The sequence below is a fragment of the Maylandia zebra genome, linkage group LG8 (assembly GCF_041146795.1).
Source record: "Maylandia zebra isolate NMK-2024a linkage group LG8, Mzebra_GT3a, whole genome shotgun sequence".
Taxonomy (NCBI): Eukaryota; Metazoa; Chordata; class Actinopteri; order Cichliformes; family Cichlidae; genus Maylandia; species Maylandia zebra.
Genome location: NC_135174.1, coordinates 712,430 through 728,492, shown reverse-complemented (window position 1 = coordinate 728,492; position 16,063 = coordinate 712,430). Strand labels below are relative to the sequence as shown.

General features: G+C 44.9%; 1 protein-coding gene across 5 annotated transcripts in view; it reads right to left on the bottom strand.

Moving 5' to 3' along the window:
* The window catches only part of rbfox3a (RNA binding fox-1 homolog 3a), a 595,842-nt gene that overhangs the window by 348,155 nt on the left and 231,624 nt on the right, over positions 1–16,063 (bottom strand). For all 5 annotated transcript variants that reach the window (XM_076887148.1, XM_076887145.1, XM_076887144.1 and 2 more), the window contains exon 3: positions 1,305–1,365. In XM_076887148.1, coding sequence (XP_076743263.1) covers positions 1,305–1,326 — 22 coding nt within the window. In that variant the 5' untranslated portion in view covers positions 1,327–1,365. The remainder of the gene's footprint in view (positions 1–1,304; positions 1,366–16,063) is intronic.

Here is a 16,063-nt window from a genome sequence, read left to right as displayed (position 1 = left end):
CTTCAACCCTTTGCATTTGCTCTTTGTTCTCATCAAACACAAAAATCTTCGTCACCAAACATAATGAAGCCATTTTGAAACACTCTGGCGTGTGTGTGCAACAAGCGAGGCTGCTGACGAACCTCCTCGACTCTACATTTCCACTGATCTAAGCTGGTTATCATTGATCTTTCCTGCTCCGATTAGATTGGTATCGATGTGCCAGTAGCACAGATGGCCACACCTACAGCCAGGGTCATGCTTCAGAACTAAAATTGAATCGAAATACTAACACATTTTTTATGATCGAACAGCATGGAGGTTTGGAGCCGAGCAGCGAGTTGCAGAGAATATCCAGTTAGCATTAGGAATGAGAGCTTACTGCCAGCAGTTAGGAGTCTGCACTACAACACTCACGAACACTCACTAACACTCACAGACAAGCGTTTGGATGTTCACCACCCAAACACTGCAACACAGCCTCACCCGACTGAGGGTTTGATCCCAGGCAAAAAGAAGACATTACAGTATATTTTAAGTGTCTCTGAATAAATAACAACTGCTCTTCCATGTTTTCAGTGCTCTTCTTCACCCAAACTCTCAAGTTCCTCCCTTTAAACAACCCGCCTGTCTGCTGATAAAGAACATAGTGAGGGGGAATATGTACAAGCTAATCTTTTTGAGGAAAAGGCCAATATAACTAGCTGTAAATAATATTTTGTTGAAGCTATTGCTAAATAAAAGATACCCAAGTCTTTACTGGGATATTTTCACCCCAACAAGCTTGGCAGGGCTGAAGCACCCACTTCTTTTTTATGTTGCTGAGGGGATGGGGGCGGGGTGGGGTCGAGAAGTGAAAACAAGAAAGAAAAAAGGTGGATGGATAGATAGGTAGCTAGATAAAGAGAAAGAGGCAAAGAGTGTGCAGTGGTGTGGCGGATGCAGGCAGAATTAAAGAGGCTTTTTTGTGGCGTTTAATATCCATTCATTGGCCGGACTGCTGACACAGTGAGAGCACTGCGTTCACGATTTATAGCCACTTCTAATGGGCATGCCCAGAACCAAAGGACTGCAGTCAGCACATTCTCCCCCTGTGCACACAGACACACTTGCAAAGACAGCCAGCTGCACGCGCACACACACACACACACACACACACACACACACACACACACACACACACACACACACACACTCACACACACACACTCACACACACACACACACACTGTGGTAGCTGTGCAGTAGATTGTATCAGTTAACTCACTAATCCTGGAACATACAGATCATTTGACTCAGTGTAACAGACACACAGGCACACTGACCTGGCCAAGTGGGGGTCTCCATGTACGTCCAAATGGTCAGAGAGAAGAGGCGTTCGCTGCCCTGTTAGATAAGCAGAAAAACAGAGAACAGGCTTAGCCATAGCAACACATTTTAACACATCTTGTAGCAAACATACGCGTGGCACAAACACGGCTCACAAGGCTGATGTCTAATGTCAGACAGCACGGGTCAATACGTCAGCACAGCAGCACTTTGAAAGGAGAGGAAATCTTTTCTCCTGGTGTGTGTGTGTGTGTGTGTGTGTGTGTGTGTGTGTGTGTGTGTGTGTGTGTGTGTGTGTGTGTGTGTGTGTGTGTGTGGATTCAACATTACACAAACAAAAATACGCAAACACACATCAGATGGTAATTTAGTATACCTGAGTATACTGGACAAGTATTCACACAGTATGAGACAGGGTATCTTGTGTCCTGTGTTTTTATACTGACTGGGATGTACTGACTGGGATGAATTAAGCTGGGTTAAGTATTCCCAGAGCTCACTGTATTAGTTTTCTCTAAAACTTCTCAGTTTTACAGTTTTTATTCTCCTTGTCGTGACACAACTGTTACTTTCATTGAAGAACGGGATCGTGGTGCCTGCGGTGTGACCTAGAGAGTCGAGGGAGCTTAAGCTGTCTCTTGTCGTAATGGGCAATGTTCAGTCGCTACCAAATACAATGGAGGAGCCAGGAGTCAGAAGGAATATTGGGAATGTAGCTTGATGTGCTTCACAGAATCAGGGATGCACCAGGAAATTCCCGATGACAATGCATCTGTGGAAAGCTTCCACACTGTTCGGGCTGATAGCGCTGCGAATGGTAAGTAGAAAGGAGGGGGCAGGCTTGATGCTTTTGTTAACAACCGGTGGTGTAGCTGTAACAGTCAAAGAACAGATTTGTTGTCTGGACACTGGATTGTGCGCTCTTGGCTGTATTATTTGCCCCTGTGATCTTGGTGGTTGTCTGTGTTCCTCCCCCTGCTAACTCCACAGCTGCATGGGACCTTCTCCACTCTGCCATAGCCCGGTTACAAACCATGTCACCTTGGACACAACGGTGCCAACTTTCACACAGTACGTGGTCTGTCCCACCAGGGGGAGAGAATTTTAGACCTACTGCATGCTAATGTCAAGGACACACACAGTTCCTCCTACCTCCCCCACTGGGTAGGTCAGGTCACAGCCTGATTCACCTCACCCTGCTACGTGTCTATGAAGAGGGAGCCTGTGAACATTAGGAGATGGTCAGAGGAGGCCTTGGCAGAACTACAGGGCTGGGACACACTCTGTGAGCCTCACGGTGAGGACATGAGTGGGCTTACTGAGTGTATCACTGATTACATAACCTTCTGCACCAACTCCATTGTTCCAGTTCGGACTCTCCATGGTTGCTAAAATAATAACCTATGGGTGACTAATGAGATCATAGGGCCTTCAGAGGGGGCAATAGAGTGGAGGTGAGAACGGTTCAGGTGTTATTGAAGGGCATGATCAGTGAGACGAATAATCATTTGGAGAGAAAGCTAGAGAGGAAACTCAGCATGAGAGAGGTGTGCAGTGGCATGAAGACCATCATTGGATTCACTAACAGCAGGGGAGTTGGGGGCAGACCAAACGAGTTGAATGTGTTTTTCAACAGATCCAACACTGCAGGTAATGCTCACCCCCCCTATTAACCTACCTGTAGTCAGCCTCCGATCCGCAGCTACTCCACTGCGTCTCTGTGAAAGTCCTGACACCCCTCCCTCATTTGTCACTTTCACTCACAGCCAGGTTCGAAGACAAATGAAGGCAAGTCTGCCCCCAGTTTTGTGGAGTCTTTCAGAAATTGTTCTGCCTGGGTCTACAGAGGGCCCAAGTGCTGTGGAAGACATCATGCCTCGTCCCTGTACCAAAGATGCCACGTCCCAGTGACCCCCAGGATTACAGGCCTGGGGCACTGACTTCCCACGTCATGAAGACCCTGGAAAGACTCATCATTAGATTCGACCTATAGTCCGGCCACATCAGAGTCCCCTTCACTTTGCTTACGAGTGCTACTGTAGAGTTGAGGACACCATCGACCATCATTTGCCTTCTCAATCATCTACACCCATCTGGACCAGCCGGCGAGCACTGCGAGGGTCATGATCTTTTACTTTTCCAGCGCATTCAGCACCATCAGGCCGACCCTCCTGGGTGATAAGCTAACAGGGATGCAGGTGGATGCTTCTCTGGTGTCCTGGATTGTTGATTACCTGACAGGAAGACCACAATATGTGCGTCTTCAACATTGTGTGTCTGACAAGGTGATCAGCAACACAGGGGCACCACAAGGGACCGTCCTCTCCCACTTTCCTCTTCACCCTCTACACCACAGAGACCTCCATCTTCAGAAGTTTTCTGATGACTCTGGTGTTGGATGCATCAGTAAGGGCTATGAGATGTAGTACCGGGCTGTGGTCGACTCCTTTGTCAAGCGGTTCGAGCAGAATTATCTGCAGCTCAACGTGGCAAAGACCAAGGAAGTGATTGTAGACTTTATAAGAATCAAGAAACCTGCGACCCTTGTTTTAATTCAGCGAGTCGATGTGGTTGTTGTGGAGGAGCATAAATGCCCAGTAAACTGAACTGGACTGGACTTTCTTAAGGTAGTATCAGAGACGCAGATTTTTCCAAGATAAGGAGAATGCTGGACAATATCCCCCCTTCCTGACATGCATGCTAGCCTCAGGAAAACCTTCAGTGAGAGACTGAGATTTCCCAACTGTCCCACTGAATGACACAGGAAATCATTCCCGCCTGTGGAAACTTTTATTGGAATTTCTCTCAGCAATCACAAAGTTTTATGTTTGATAACATGGGCACCTCAACTTCAACCATATATATTTAGTTTGTGTTATATACTGCATTATTTAGGGTAACAAGAAAGAAACAGGAATGTAATAATGTGGTAATAAGTTATTACCACGTTATTACCTCTGGTAGTTTCTGTGTAATAAGCAGGAAACAGCTGCAAAATGCAAAACTGTCTGTTTCTATTTAACTGTCCGGGGTCCACGGTATAATCTGCCATTTTTGACTACTTTTAATTTTACATTTCACCTTTAAAAACTATTTACCTCACCTTGTTTGGTGTCATTCTTTTCAGCTCAACCTCACATGTCTGAATTTACATTTATTTTTTCCATTTTGACATACTATATTAACACAATTCATCTAAAATCAGAGATAAAACATACAACCAGAGTAGAAAAAGTTATATTTTTTTACTGTAAAAACCACAAACATATACAATAAATCCTTTTCGTATCTTGTAATGCAAAATAAATTGTAAATTTTAAAAACCTTTGTACAACCTTTGCAGCTATTTACCTAAAAATACAGCCAAGGCATTAAAAACAACAACATTTCAAACAGTTTACAGAACAATCAGATTACAGTACATACCCGAGCATCCAGCTCCGCACACCGAGAACCACCAACGCATGTTTAGAGGCAGCAGCCAAGCAAGATAGTATCACAGAAGAGTGCATTTTGTTAGTGTTAATAGTAGGGAGATAAGAACGTAATGTCACTGAGTCTGCCAAGCAAAGACTCAGAGCCTTGGCCTGCCGCTTGATTTGGTATACCCGAGAAATAGAAGGCACATGGTTCTCCAGAGAACCAACCAAGGTGTTCTCACAGTGGCAGGGGAACAGTATCAGCACAGCACCACCAAGGCTGGAGACAGAGCAATACTGCAAGAGTGCATGGGAGAAGCACGCAACCCACAACAGTATTGTCTCTAGATGCAGAAAAAACGTTTAACAGAGTTAACTGAAAATTTTTATTAACATCAGGAGGGCAGAGGAGGAAGAAGTGGATTCAGAGGCTGAAAGAGCATTAAGCCATGATGACCCGGAGAGTGTCATTCTCCTAGTACTATTGATGTTTAGCCGTCACCAAAGCTAGTTGTTTAGCTAGTGAAGTGGTAAGCGTCTGAACTAGTCTACTTACTCTGTGGTGTCTTTTGGTTGGAGCCTTTCTGTGTGGAGTTTGTATAGGTTCTCTCCAGGTACTCTGGGTGATTCTGAACGGCTGTCTGTCCGTGTTGGCCCTGCGACAGACTGCGATACATCCAGGGTGTACCCCGCCTCTCACTCTATTACAGCTGAGACTCCAGCCTCCGCGACCCTGATAACATAGAGTGCTCCATAACCACACTATGTTGGAGACGGTGGAGTGTTTCAGTCACACCAATCTGACCGACCACTTCCAACTGCCACTTGTTTCTCTCCTGCACGGAGCACTCATTAACAGTGTTGGGCAAGTCACTTTGAAAAAGCAATTAATTATAGTTACTAGTTACTTCTTCAAAAAAGTAACTGAGTTAGTAACTGAGTTACAAGATTCTAAAAGTAATTAATTACTTGTAACTATTGCGTTACTTAAAAAAAATGTTTACCACTCTGGGGTCCAGGTTATAATTGGCCATTTTTAACTACTTTTGATGTTTCCTCCACATTTCACCTTTAAAAACTATTTATTTGCCGTGTTTGGTATCATCAGCACAACCTCACGTGTCTGAATTTATAGTTATGTGTTCATTTTTACTGTATTAACACAATTGATCTAAAATCAGACATATAACGTAAAATCCGAGTAGAAAAAGTGATATTTCTTTGCCTCATTGTTCTGACACACAACACAAAACTATCCACAACACTACACGTCAACTACACAAGACAGCACATTAAGTACACACTCCAAACACTGTTTGGCTGTTTTTTGTTTGTCTTTTTGGGGGTTTTCTTTGCTCATAAGCAGAGGTCTCGCTGCGCTGTCCTTAGACAGTAAAAGTGACGGAACTATTGAGGTAAAAACGCCGCATATATATTGTTTATCATGACTCTGGTTTTACGTGGCCGATCAACACAGTTTATAAGCTGGTATATGTCACCTTGTTGCTTTGTCTTTAAGTGGTCATGTGATTGTCTTACCACGACTCCTTTATTCTTCCTCAGTCAAACAGCAGCACTCGTGCGATTGTTTTGCCTCCTTAGCTCCAGGTGTTGTGCCAAAAAGTGATCATCGGGCAGAAAGTGATTGCCGTCCGCGGGAGCGCGCACAGCTGCTTAAAGATGCAGCGTCCAGATTACTTACAGCTACTTCCGTGCAACTGATATAAACTGCGGTAACCTGAACACAGCTACTAACGTAACCACATTTTCTTGTTAGTAACTGTAACGGCGTTGTAACGAAAGAAATAGTAATTAGTTAGATTACTCATTACTGAAAAAAGTAACGCCGTTACTGGTAACGCCGTTATTCCCATCACTGCTCATTAAACACTGACTACAGTACTTCTGCTGTTCAATAGTTCAGGAGATTTCATTTTAATTGCTCTGAAAGCATGGGAGTAATTTCAGTTGTGCACATACTACCTGATGATGCTGATACTAATGACTGATTTATCCTGCATCGTTTCTCCTTTCGATGGTCTTTTTCAGACACCACGATGTTTGTGTAATTTCCAGATCACTCTGCTTTATCCTGATATTCCCTAATTACCTTATAGTTGCAAAGAGCTGTCAACTATAATCAGCAAGTCTGACTGGATTCCACCAATTTTCAGGCAGCACTTATCTCACCATGGTGTAAATGACTCCTCATGCTGATCTAGGTATATCCATGGGGTTTACCAGATGGCAAATGAAGCTCCACTGCAGGACCGCGATAAGAGATCAGGGACTGCTCCCATACTTGGGTAATATTTGATGGGATGAGCTGTGGTTGAAACCTTGGGATGTCATTGTACTTCTCCATAGAGAGGGCATTAAAGAAGGGAGGGTAGTTGGCGGAGCACAATGGCAATGTGCATACTTCAAACCAGACTAACAGACAAGGACAATTTAGCTGAAGATGAGTGAAGAAAAAAGGACTTCTTTTATGCAGTGGTAAAACTGGACTGGGACATGCTGCACTGCTAAAAGACTGAGTGGTGAAAATAAGCAAAGACATTATACTGGAATGTGCACACAGTAAAGGTTCTGTGACATTTAACGAAAACACCAATTGTGTTGTTTCAAAGAACATTTATCTTACATGATGCTGAGAAGACAGACACACAACCCTTCACCATCTTCTGCGTCTCTACTTTCCTGGTAAGCAGCAGCCTGTAGGAACACTGTGAGGATTCTCTTTCACCTACAAGCACATTTTAATCACCTGTCTGTGTGAGTCTGTGTGTGTGTGTGTGTGTGTGTGTGTGTGTGTGTGTGTGTGTGTGTGTGTGTGTTTGTGTGTGAGTCTGTGTGTGTGTGTGTGTGTGTGTGTGTGTGTGTGAGAGTGTCTGTGTGTGAGTGTGTGTCTGTGAGTGTCTGTGTGTGTGTGTGTGTGTGAGTGTGTGTGTGTGTGTGTGTGTGTGTGTGTGTGTGAGTCTGTGTGTGTGTGTGTGTGTGTGTGTGTGTGTGTGTGTGTGTGTTTGTGTGTGAGTCTGTGTGTGTGTGTGTGTGTGTGTGTGTGTGTGTGTGTGTGTGTGTGTGTGTGTGTGTGTGTTTGTGTGTGAGTCTGTGTGTGTGTGTGTGTGTGTGTGTGTGTGTGTGTGTGTGAGAGTGTCTGTGTGTGAGTGTGTGTCTGTGAGTGTCTGTGTGTGTGTGTGTGTGTGAGTGTGTGTGTGTGTGTGTGTGTGTGTGTTTGTGTGTGAGTCTGTGTGTGTGTGTGTGTGTGTGTGTGTGTGTGTGTTTGTGTGTGAGTCTGTGTGTGTGTGTGTGTGTGTGTGTGTGTGTGAGAGAGAGAGTGTCTGTGTGTGTGTGTGTGTCTGTGAGTGTCTGTGTGTGTGTGTGTGAGAGTGTCTGTGTGTGTGAGAGTGTCTGTGTGTGAGTGTGTGTCTGTGAGTGTCTGTGTGTGTGTGTGTGAGAGTGTCTGTGTGTGTGTGTGTCTGTGTGTGAGTGTGTGTCTGTGAGTGTCTGTGTGTGTGTGTGAGAGTGTCTGTGTGAGTGTGTGTCTGTGTGTGAGTGTGTGTCTGTGAGTGTCTGTGTGTGTGTGAGTGTGTGTGTGAGTGTGTGTGTGTGTGTGTGAGTGTGTGTGTGAGTGTGTGTGTGTGTGTGTGTGAGAGAGTGTCTGTGTGTGTGTGTGTGTGTGTGTGTGTGAGTGTCTGTGTGCGTGTGTGTCTGTGTGTTTCTGTGTGTGTGTGTGAGAGTGTCTGTGTGAGTGTGTGTCTGTGTGTGAGTGTGTGTCTGTGAGTGTCTGTGTGTGTGTGAGTGTGTGTGTGTGTGTGTGTGTGTGTGTGTGTGAGTGTGTGTGTGTGTGTGTGTGAGAGAGTGTCTGTGTGTGTGTGTGTGTGTGTGTTTCTGTGTGTGTCTGTGAGTGTCTGTGTGTGTCTGTGTGCGTGTGTGTCTGTGTGTTTCTGTGTGTGTGTGTGTGTGTGTGTGTGTGTGTGTGTGTGTGTGAGTGTGTGTGTGTGTGTGTGAGTGTGTGTGTGAGTGTGTGTGTGTGTGTGTGTGTGTGAGAGAGTGTCTGTGTGTGTGTGTGTGTGTGTGTGAGTGTCTGTGTGCGTGTGTGTCTGTGTGTTTCTGTGTGTGTGTGTGAGAGTGTCTGTGTGAGTGTGTGTCTGTGTGTGAGTGTGTGTCTGTGAGTGTCTGTGTGTGTGTGAGTGTGTGTGTGTGTGTGTGTGTGTGTGTGTGTGAGTGTGTGTGTGTGTGTGTGTGAGAGAGTGTCTGTGTGTGTGTGTGTGTGTGTGTTTCTGTGTGTGTCTGTGAGTGTCTGTGTGTGTCTGTGTGCGTGTGTGTCTGTGTGTTTCTGTGTGTGTCTGTGTGTGTCTGTGTGTTTCTGTGTGTGTCTGTGTGTGTTCTAAAAAGAGTCCTTAAGGTTTATTCTGATGAACCAGCTACACTGACTTTTTTATTTCATACCCCCCAAAACGTTCACACTTCCTGCATTTCCTTTGTCCATCTACACAAATAACAATAAACGTATTTGTGTTTGCATCATAAATTGTGAGTCCACAGCACTCCTGAGACTGAACAGATGCAGCCTGGACAGAGGCTGGTAGGTATACATGTGACAGATTATAAGAGTGTAGGACATGTTTAAGCCATTACAGACATTTAAACCTTTTCCTGATTCAGTTTAAGCTGTGAATATTTACTCAGTAATCTTATGCTGCACTAAAATTAGTTGCATTATCTGAGAGACGTTGATGGGAAATATATGACTTGTACTTCCTGACTTTGTTCTGTCATTTGAGCCAAAAGTTGAAGCTCTGAAGTCCGAATATTGTGTCATTGTGAAGGACAGCGGGATTGTAACCCATTTATGTTTCAAGTATGCACTGTCACTGTAATATGTCTGTGTGTGATACATCTAGAGCTGAATGGAGAAATGACCGAGGACCTGTGGTAATGAGCTTCCCTCGTGAGTTTCATGCTTACAGACATTACACGTGTTGTTAGGTTACTTTAGTAAGTCTGACTGTTTTTGGCCTCTGGTTGCCTCGTTGACACAAATGCTGTGAGACTGTAGCAAACGCCCTGACCGATGACTGCAGTTGCCGTCGATGTTGCTGATCAAAATCTGGAATTATGCTGTGTATTATTTTTAAATTTACTCGTGTGTGTGTGTGTGTCTGACACAATGTGAGATTGTCATGACCTGCCAGTGGCTGTCCTGGGATGCGGTGCTTTTCTGGTCCGCCATGGCGGCGGCTGCCTTCACCTGTTCTGCACACCCACCTGTGGCTCATCACAGCTCATGAACACCGACCGCACTTAAGGCCTGGTTGGAGTGGTGTTCCTCACTGAAGCGTTGTACTGAGTAGTGTTAGTGTAGCCCAGCTCAGTCCCTCGTGTTCTCCCGGTGTTCCTGAGTGTTTTTCTGACGTCTGTCTCCACCTCCCCTGTATGGACCTTCCCTGGAGCCTTCTCGGCTGAACGTGAGTGAAAGTGATCACGGTGTTGGAGTGGACGATGTGAATTCTGGATTCAGACTGTGTGAAGTGGAGGGTGAGCGTGTGTTCCCTTTCCCCAGCCCTTGGAATCCCCGGAGCCCTCTTCTCTCTTCCTCATCGTATGTAGATATCACTGGTGTTGTAAATAAACCCACTTGTCTGACTGCACAGTTTAGAGTTCTGCCTTTTGAGTCCAGCACCAGCAAACGTGACAGAGATGGTGTTACATGCTTTCACATGGATGTTACTGTACTCTCCCCAGATGACAAAGTGATTGAGTTTGTGGGAATAAGTCTGATCCTCACAGACCTACAAGCCCCAAAGTACCTGTGACTGATCTAACAGCACAGCCCCAGAGGTCCTGGGTCCATGCTTTGAAAGGGTGAAACCTGATAGAAAAGAAATGAATGAATGCAAAATAAATTACTTTAACATGCATGTGTGTGATGGGTGGATGTAAACCTCTGACCACAGTTCTATATTCCACACATCCCCCTTTATTTATAAAAACATCAGGGGTGAGCAAAGTGCTGTTCAGTAAAAGCGAACATGAAGGGCAAACAGGCCAAAGGGTAAAAGGCACGGTGAAGTGAAACAATAAAGGAGGATGTAACGATTTCTAACATCAGACACCGATGTTAGAAATTTAAGAACAGGAAGTGAACAAGCCTGCAAAATAACTGCATATTGTTCCACATATTTGGAGCCCCAACTGAGAAAGCTCCATCCCCTCTGAGTGTGCACGGCATGTTTGGAACATCTAGAAGCATCTGGTCTCCTGAGCCCTGAGAATCAGATGCAGCAGTTTAGGTAGATTAAATGGGCACGGCCATTAAGAGATTTGTAGTTTGTTTACTCTGGTCCCAACAAGCTGCCGACTTTGTAAACTTGGAAGAGCTGTTGGAGAACACAGAATTTACTTTGACATGGCTGCTAGCTGCTGTCCCGTACAGACTGTGGTCCACACCACTACAGGGCTGAAAACAGCCTTAAAAGTAAATAAAAGGATTTTGAAATGGATTGACTGGATGCAGTGATGTGTGCTTCTGATAAAAAAGTGCATTGCTGTATTTGAGACATTATAAAGGCTGGATAGAGAACACACCAGTATGTTTCAACTCCAGGATTGGAGCCTTGTGGTCCCGCCAGGGGAGGGCAGCAGAGGTGGAAGTAAGGTCAACTATGCTGACATAGAAACTTCTATCAGAGAGGAAGAACATGAACCACTGGACAGCTGAACCTGGTGCTCCAGCCTGGAGTGCAACAGCATGACGAGCACAGTCATCACTGTTCCAAAGATCTGGACCAGTTCCATCTATTTTGTCAAACTTTAGACTCATCTCCACCTAAACTCTGAGTTTGCTCTATTAAGGGTTTTTAATGATGATGTTATAGTAACTACGTGTTTTTGGTACCACACTAGAAGTCAAACTCTTATTAATAATGAGAAGAATAAAAAGGCCAAGGGCAGAAAAACCTGCTCGAGGGTCAGGGTTAGTCTGCTGGCTTTGTACACGGACAGAAAGACAGACCACCAAATCAAAAGTCTTTCACCTTAATTTTCTCCAGACAACAAGAACACCTTTCATTTCACGTTAGCATTTAGCTCTGCGTCTGTGATGCTTCCTCCAGCCAGGTGAGCTGGTGGTGAGAGCAGGGACAAAGCAGAGAGGAGTCGATGACCAACCGCACTGATGCACTCAGTCACCTGTCAGTGATTTAGGAAAGTCGACATATTGGCTTCTGTGTATATAAAAGTGATGACAGGCCTTTTCACACACTCTGTTTCCAGAGTCCAGAGGAAAGTTCTCCCAGCATCAGATCACGTTGGATCAGGCGGTACAGTTTCATTCATTCTAACATGAAACACCCAGTCCAGCTTCAGTGCATGCTGCCATTAAGGACAAGGAAGAAGAACAAATATAGATTCAGAAATCATCAAGCAGATTTTTAAGTGTTTACATTTTTCAGCTTAGATGTGGTGGAATTAGTCGAATGCCCTTAAAATGCTACTTTGTGTCTTTTCAGAGAGAAGAAAGCCCTCGAGCACGGGGCGATGCTCTGTCTACTGAGCGGCTCTCTTTTATTTTCCCGTGGCTGCATTTCCCATCTTCACAGTTGACTGTCCGTACTTTTTGAATACCCGGTGTATGCAGAATGGCCGTCTCACTTCTCACTCTCGTTTATTGTGCCAGATACACATAAAAACTTGATTGTAGCCGTATACTGCAGTATGCTTGGCTGTGTGTTATGGCCACTGATCTTTATGGCTTGCAAAGGAGCAAGACCTCAGCCTCAGCAAAACTCTGGCTGCACACACATTCATGCTTGTGGTGCATGTGTGTGTTTCCCACAAGTTTCCAACAACACCACCGCCGCTTGTCCATCTGCATGCATCCTCCCAGGGGACGCATAATAGGAACATTTAAATGAGGTATGCATAAATGGATGAAGCCTTTCTCACATTACATGCAAGGACCGTGTGTGTTTTCCTGGTTGCATGTGCTTTATTCTCTCTTCTACATGGCTGGTGATGGCAGTTTGGTAATTGAACATGAAATGCATGGAAGGAAAAGGAAAAAAGGAAGAAAGGGTGGTGGAGAAGGTAAGAGATGAAAAGAAAGGCAGAAGTTGAAGGAGCCAAATACAATTAACCCCTGGAGTAAGTCAGGGATTAGATGTGCTGTAAACAACGAGAAGAGAGAAAGAAAGAGGCAGGTGATAACGGTGAGACTAAAGACTAATGAGATAAAATTACATTAAGCTATCACACGTGAAACTAGACGTGCTGCTTGTGTGTGTGTGTGTGTGTGTGTGTGTCCACAGATCTGTGGATCTTATGTGAGTGGATCCCCTTCTTTTCGTAAACACCTAAATGGCTCTGGGTGTGTGAGGTAAGCTGCCGTCTCTGAGACGGTGAACTCTATTTCACGGGTTAGTGCTACCACGAACAACAGCATCTAGCCTTTTGGCATCATAAAGCACAGCACTGCTCGCTCTCAATCTCACAAATACTGTTTGTCCATTTTTAGTTCCATCTCAGCGCTGCTATCTCCGGCAAATCCAAAGCTTCAGGCCACGAGAGGACTTTCTCCAAACAATAACCCCAGCCAGATGAGAGGTTTTCTATAGCACTCCTGGCTGCCCCCAGGGCCAGTACCTGCTATGTCTCCCTGGACTTTCCAAGACACAAAAGATGGCATGGCACAGACACAGGAAAGCAACACAACGCAGTTTACAGAAGCATAAATACACTAACCAGCCACACTCTGGGGAGCACTATCATTGGCTCTGTGGAGGCCAGTCCAAGACTAATAGTGCTGCAATCCGTGTTTTTCTATCCACATCTTGAGATTTTTGTTTTTCGCCTGTATGATTCTTTGGTTTGGTGATTAACCAACAAAAGAAGAAGAAAACATTCATATAAATGTGCTTGAGAACAGACGGTCAGGTACAAGGACTACAACAAAACTGAACAAAAAGCAGGCAATGTCCAACTCCAAAGAAAAACACACATAGTTTAAACCCGATGGCGTGCACCCTGCTGTTTGCGCTCGACAGAGGAGGACGCACTTACACATCGACCTTCACTGTTTCCACAGAACTTCAGCTAAAACTGCTGAGCTGAGAATAACCGAAGCTAGCATTATCAGCTTGTGTCAGTGGTGGAAGGGAACAATGAAAGACTAATGGGCCAGTTGTAAAATAAGTAAGTGTAAGTTTGGGTGTGTGCATATGCATCTCTATGCACTTTTGTATTTATGTACCAGTCTCCTAGAGGTTCTTATCGTGATGCAAACTCAGACTAATGTAAACCATGAATCAGTGCACCGCTGAAGTGGCTGCTCAGGCTAAGCTGCTAGCATACAGTAAGGAAGGCATTACAGGAGACTGCTGGTGTTATAGATGGAGGGAAAGGACCTGATAGCTACATGCCTGCCTTTCTAACATCCTCGTCATCACAGTGGAATATGACATGACCCACGAATACAGGAAGGGATACGTCTGCTCACTGGCTTTATTCTGAGTTATCATGCATGATTATTTCCAGAGATGTTACTGATGTTTAAAGAAACTTTAAGCTAAAATCAAACTAGATCTGTCTAACAGGCTGATGGCACTGACTGTTAGCAGAAACAAACAGAAATCCTTCAAACCAAATGCAACATGCAAAGAAGCTGATAGCAGCATGAGCAGTGCAGCCAGAGAGGCCAGGTAAAGAGCACAGGCAGTGGAGAGAGTCAAAGTGAGCTGAGCTGCTAATGCCAGGATTATACAGTGGGGCAAAAAAGTATTTAGTCAGCCACCGATTGTGCAAGTTCCCCCACTTAAAACGATGACAGAGGTCAGTAATTTGCACCAGAGGTACACTTCAACTGTGAGAGACAGAATGTGAAAAAAAAATCCATGAATCCACATGGTAGGATTTGTAAAGAATTTATTGGTAAATCAGGGTGGAAAATAAGTATTTGGTCACCTCAAACAAGGAAAATCTCTGGCTCTCACAGACCTGTAACGTCTTCTGTAAGAAGCTTTTCTGTCCCCCACTCGTTACCTGTATGAATGGCACCTGTTTGAACTCATCATCTGTATAAAAGACACCTGTCCACAGCCTCAAACAGTCAGACTCCAAACTCCGCCATGGCCAAGACCAAAGAGCTTTCGAAGGACACCAGGAAAAGTATTGTAGACCTGCACCAGACTGGGAAGAGTGAATCTACAATAGGCAAGCAGCTTGGTGTGAAAAAAATCAACTGTGGGAGCAATCATCAGAAAATGGAAGACATACAAGACCACTGATAATCTCCCTCCATCTGGGGCTCCACGCAAGATCTCATCCCGTGGAGTCAAAATGATCATGAGAACGGTGAGCAAAGATCCCAGAACCACACGGGGGGACCTGGTGAATGACCTGCAGAGAGCTGGGACCAAAGTAACAAAGGTCACCATCAGTAACACACTACAACGGCAGGGAATCAAATCCCGCAGTGCCAGACGTGTTCCGCTGCTGAAGCCAGTGCATGTCCAGGCCCGTCTGAAGTTTGCCAGAGAGCACATGGATGATACAGCAGAGGATTGGGAGAATGTCATGTGGTCAGATGAAACCAAAGTAGAACTTTTTGGTATAAACTCAACTCGTCGTGTTTGGAGGAAGAAGAATACTGAGTTGCATCCCAAGAACACCATACCTACTGTGAAGCATGGGGGTGGAAACATCATGCTATGGGGCTGTTTTTCTGCCAAGGGGACAGGACGACTGATCCGTGTTAAGGACAGAATGAATGGGGCCATGTATCGTGAGATTTTGAGCCAAAACCTCCTTCCATCAGTGAGAACTTTGAAGATGAAACGAGGCTGGGTCTTCCAACATGACAATGATCCTAAACACACCGCCCGGGCAACAAAGGAGTGGCTCCGTAAGAAGCATTTGAAAGTCCTGGAGTGGCCTAGCCAGTCTCCAGACCTCAACCCCATAGAAAATCTGTGGCGGGAGTTGAAAGTCCGTGTTGCTCGGCGACAGCCCCAAAACATCACTGCTCTCGAGAAGATCTGCATGGAGGAATGGGCCAAAATACCAGCTACTGTGTGTGCAAACCTGGTAAAGACCTATAGTAAACGTTTGACCTCTGTTATTGCCAACAAAGGTTATGTTACAAAGTATTGAGTTGTATTTTTGTTATTGACCAAATACTTATTTTCCACCCTGATTTACCAATAAATTCTTTACAAATCCTACCATGTGGATTCATGGATTTTTTTTCACATTCTGTCTCTCACAGTTGAAGTGTACCTCTGGTGCAAATTACTGACCTCTGTCATCATTTTAGGTGGGGGAACTTGCACAATCGG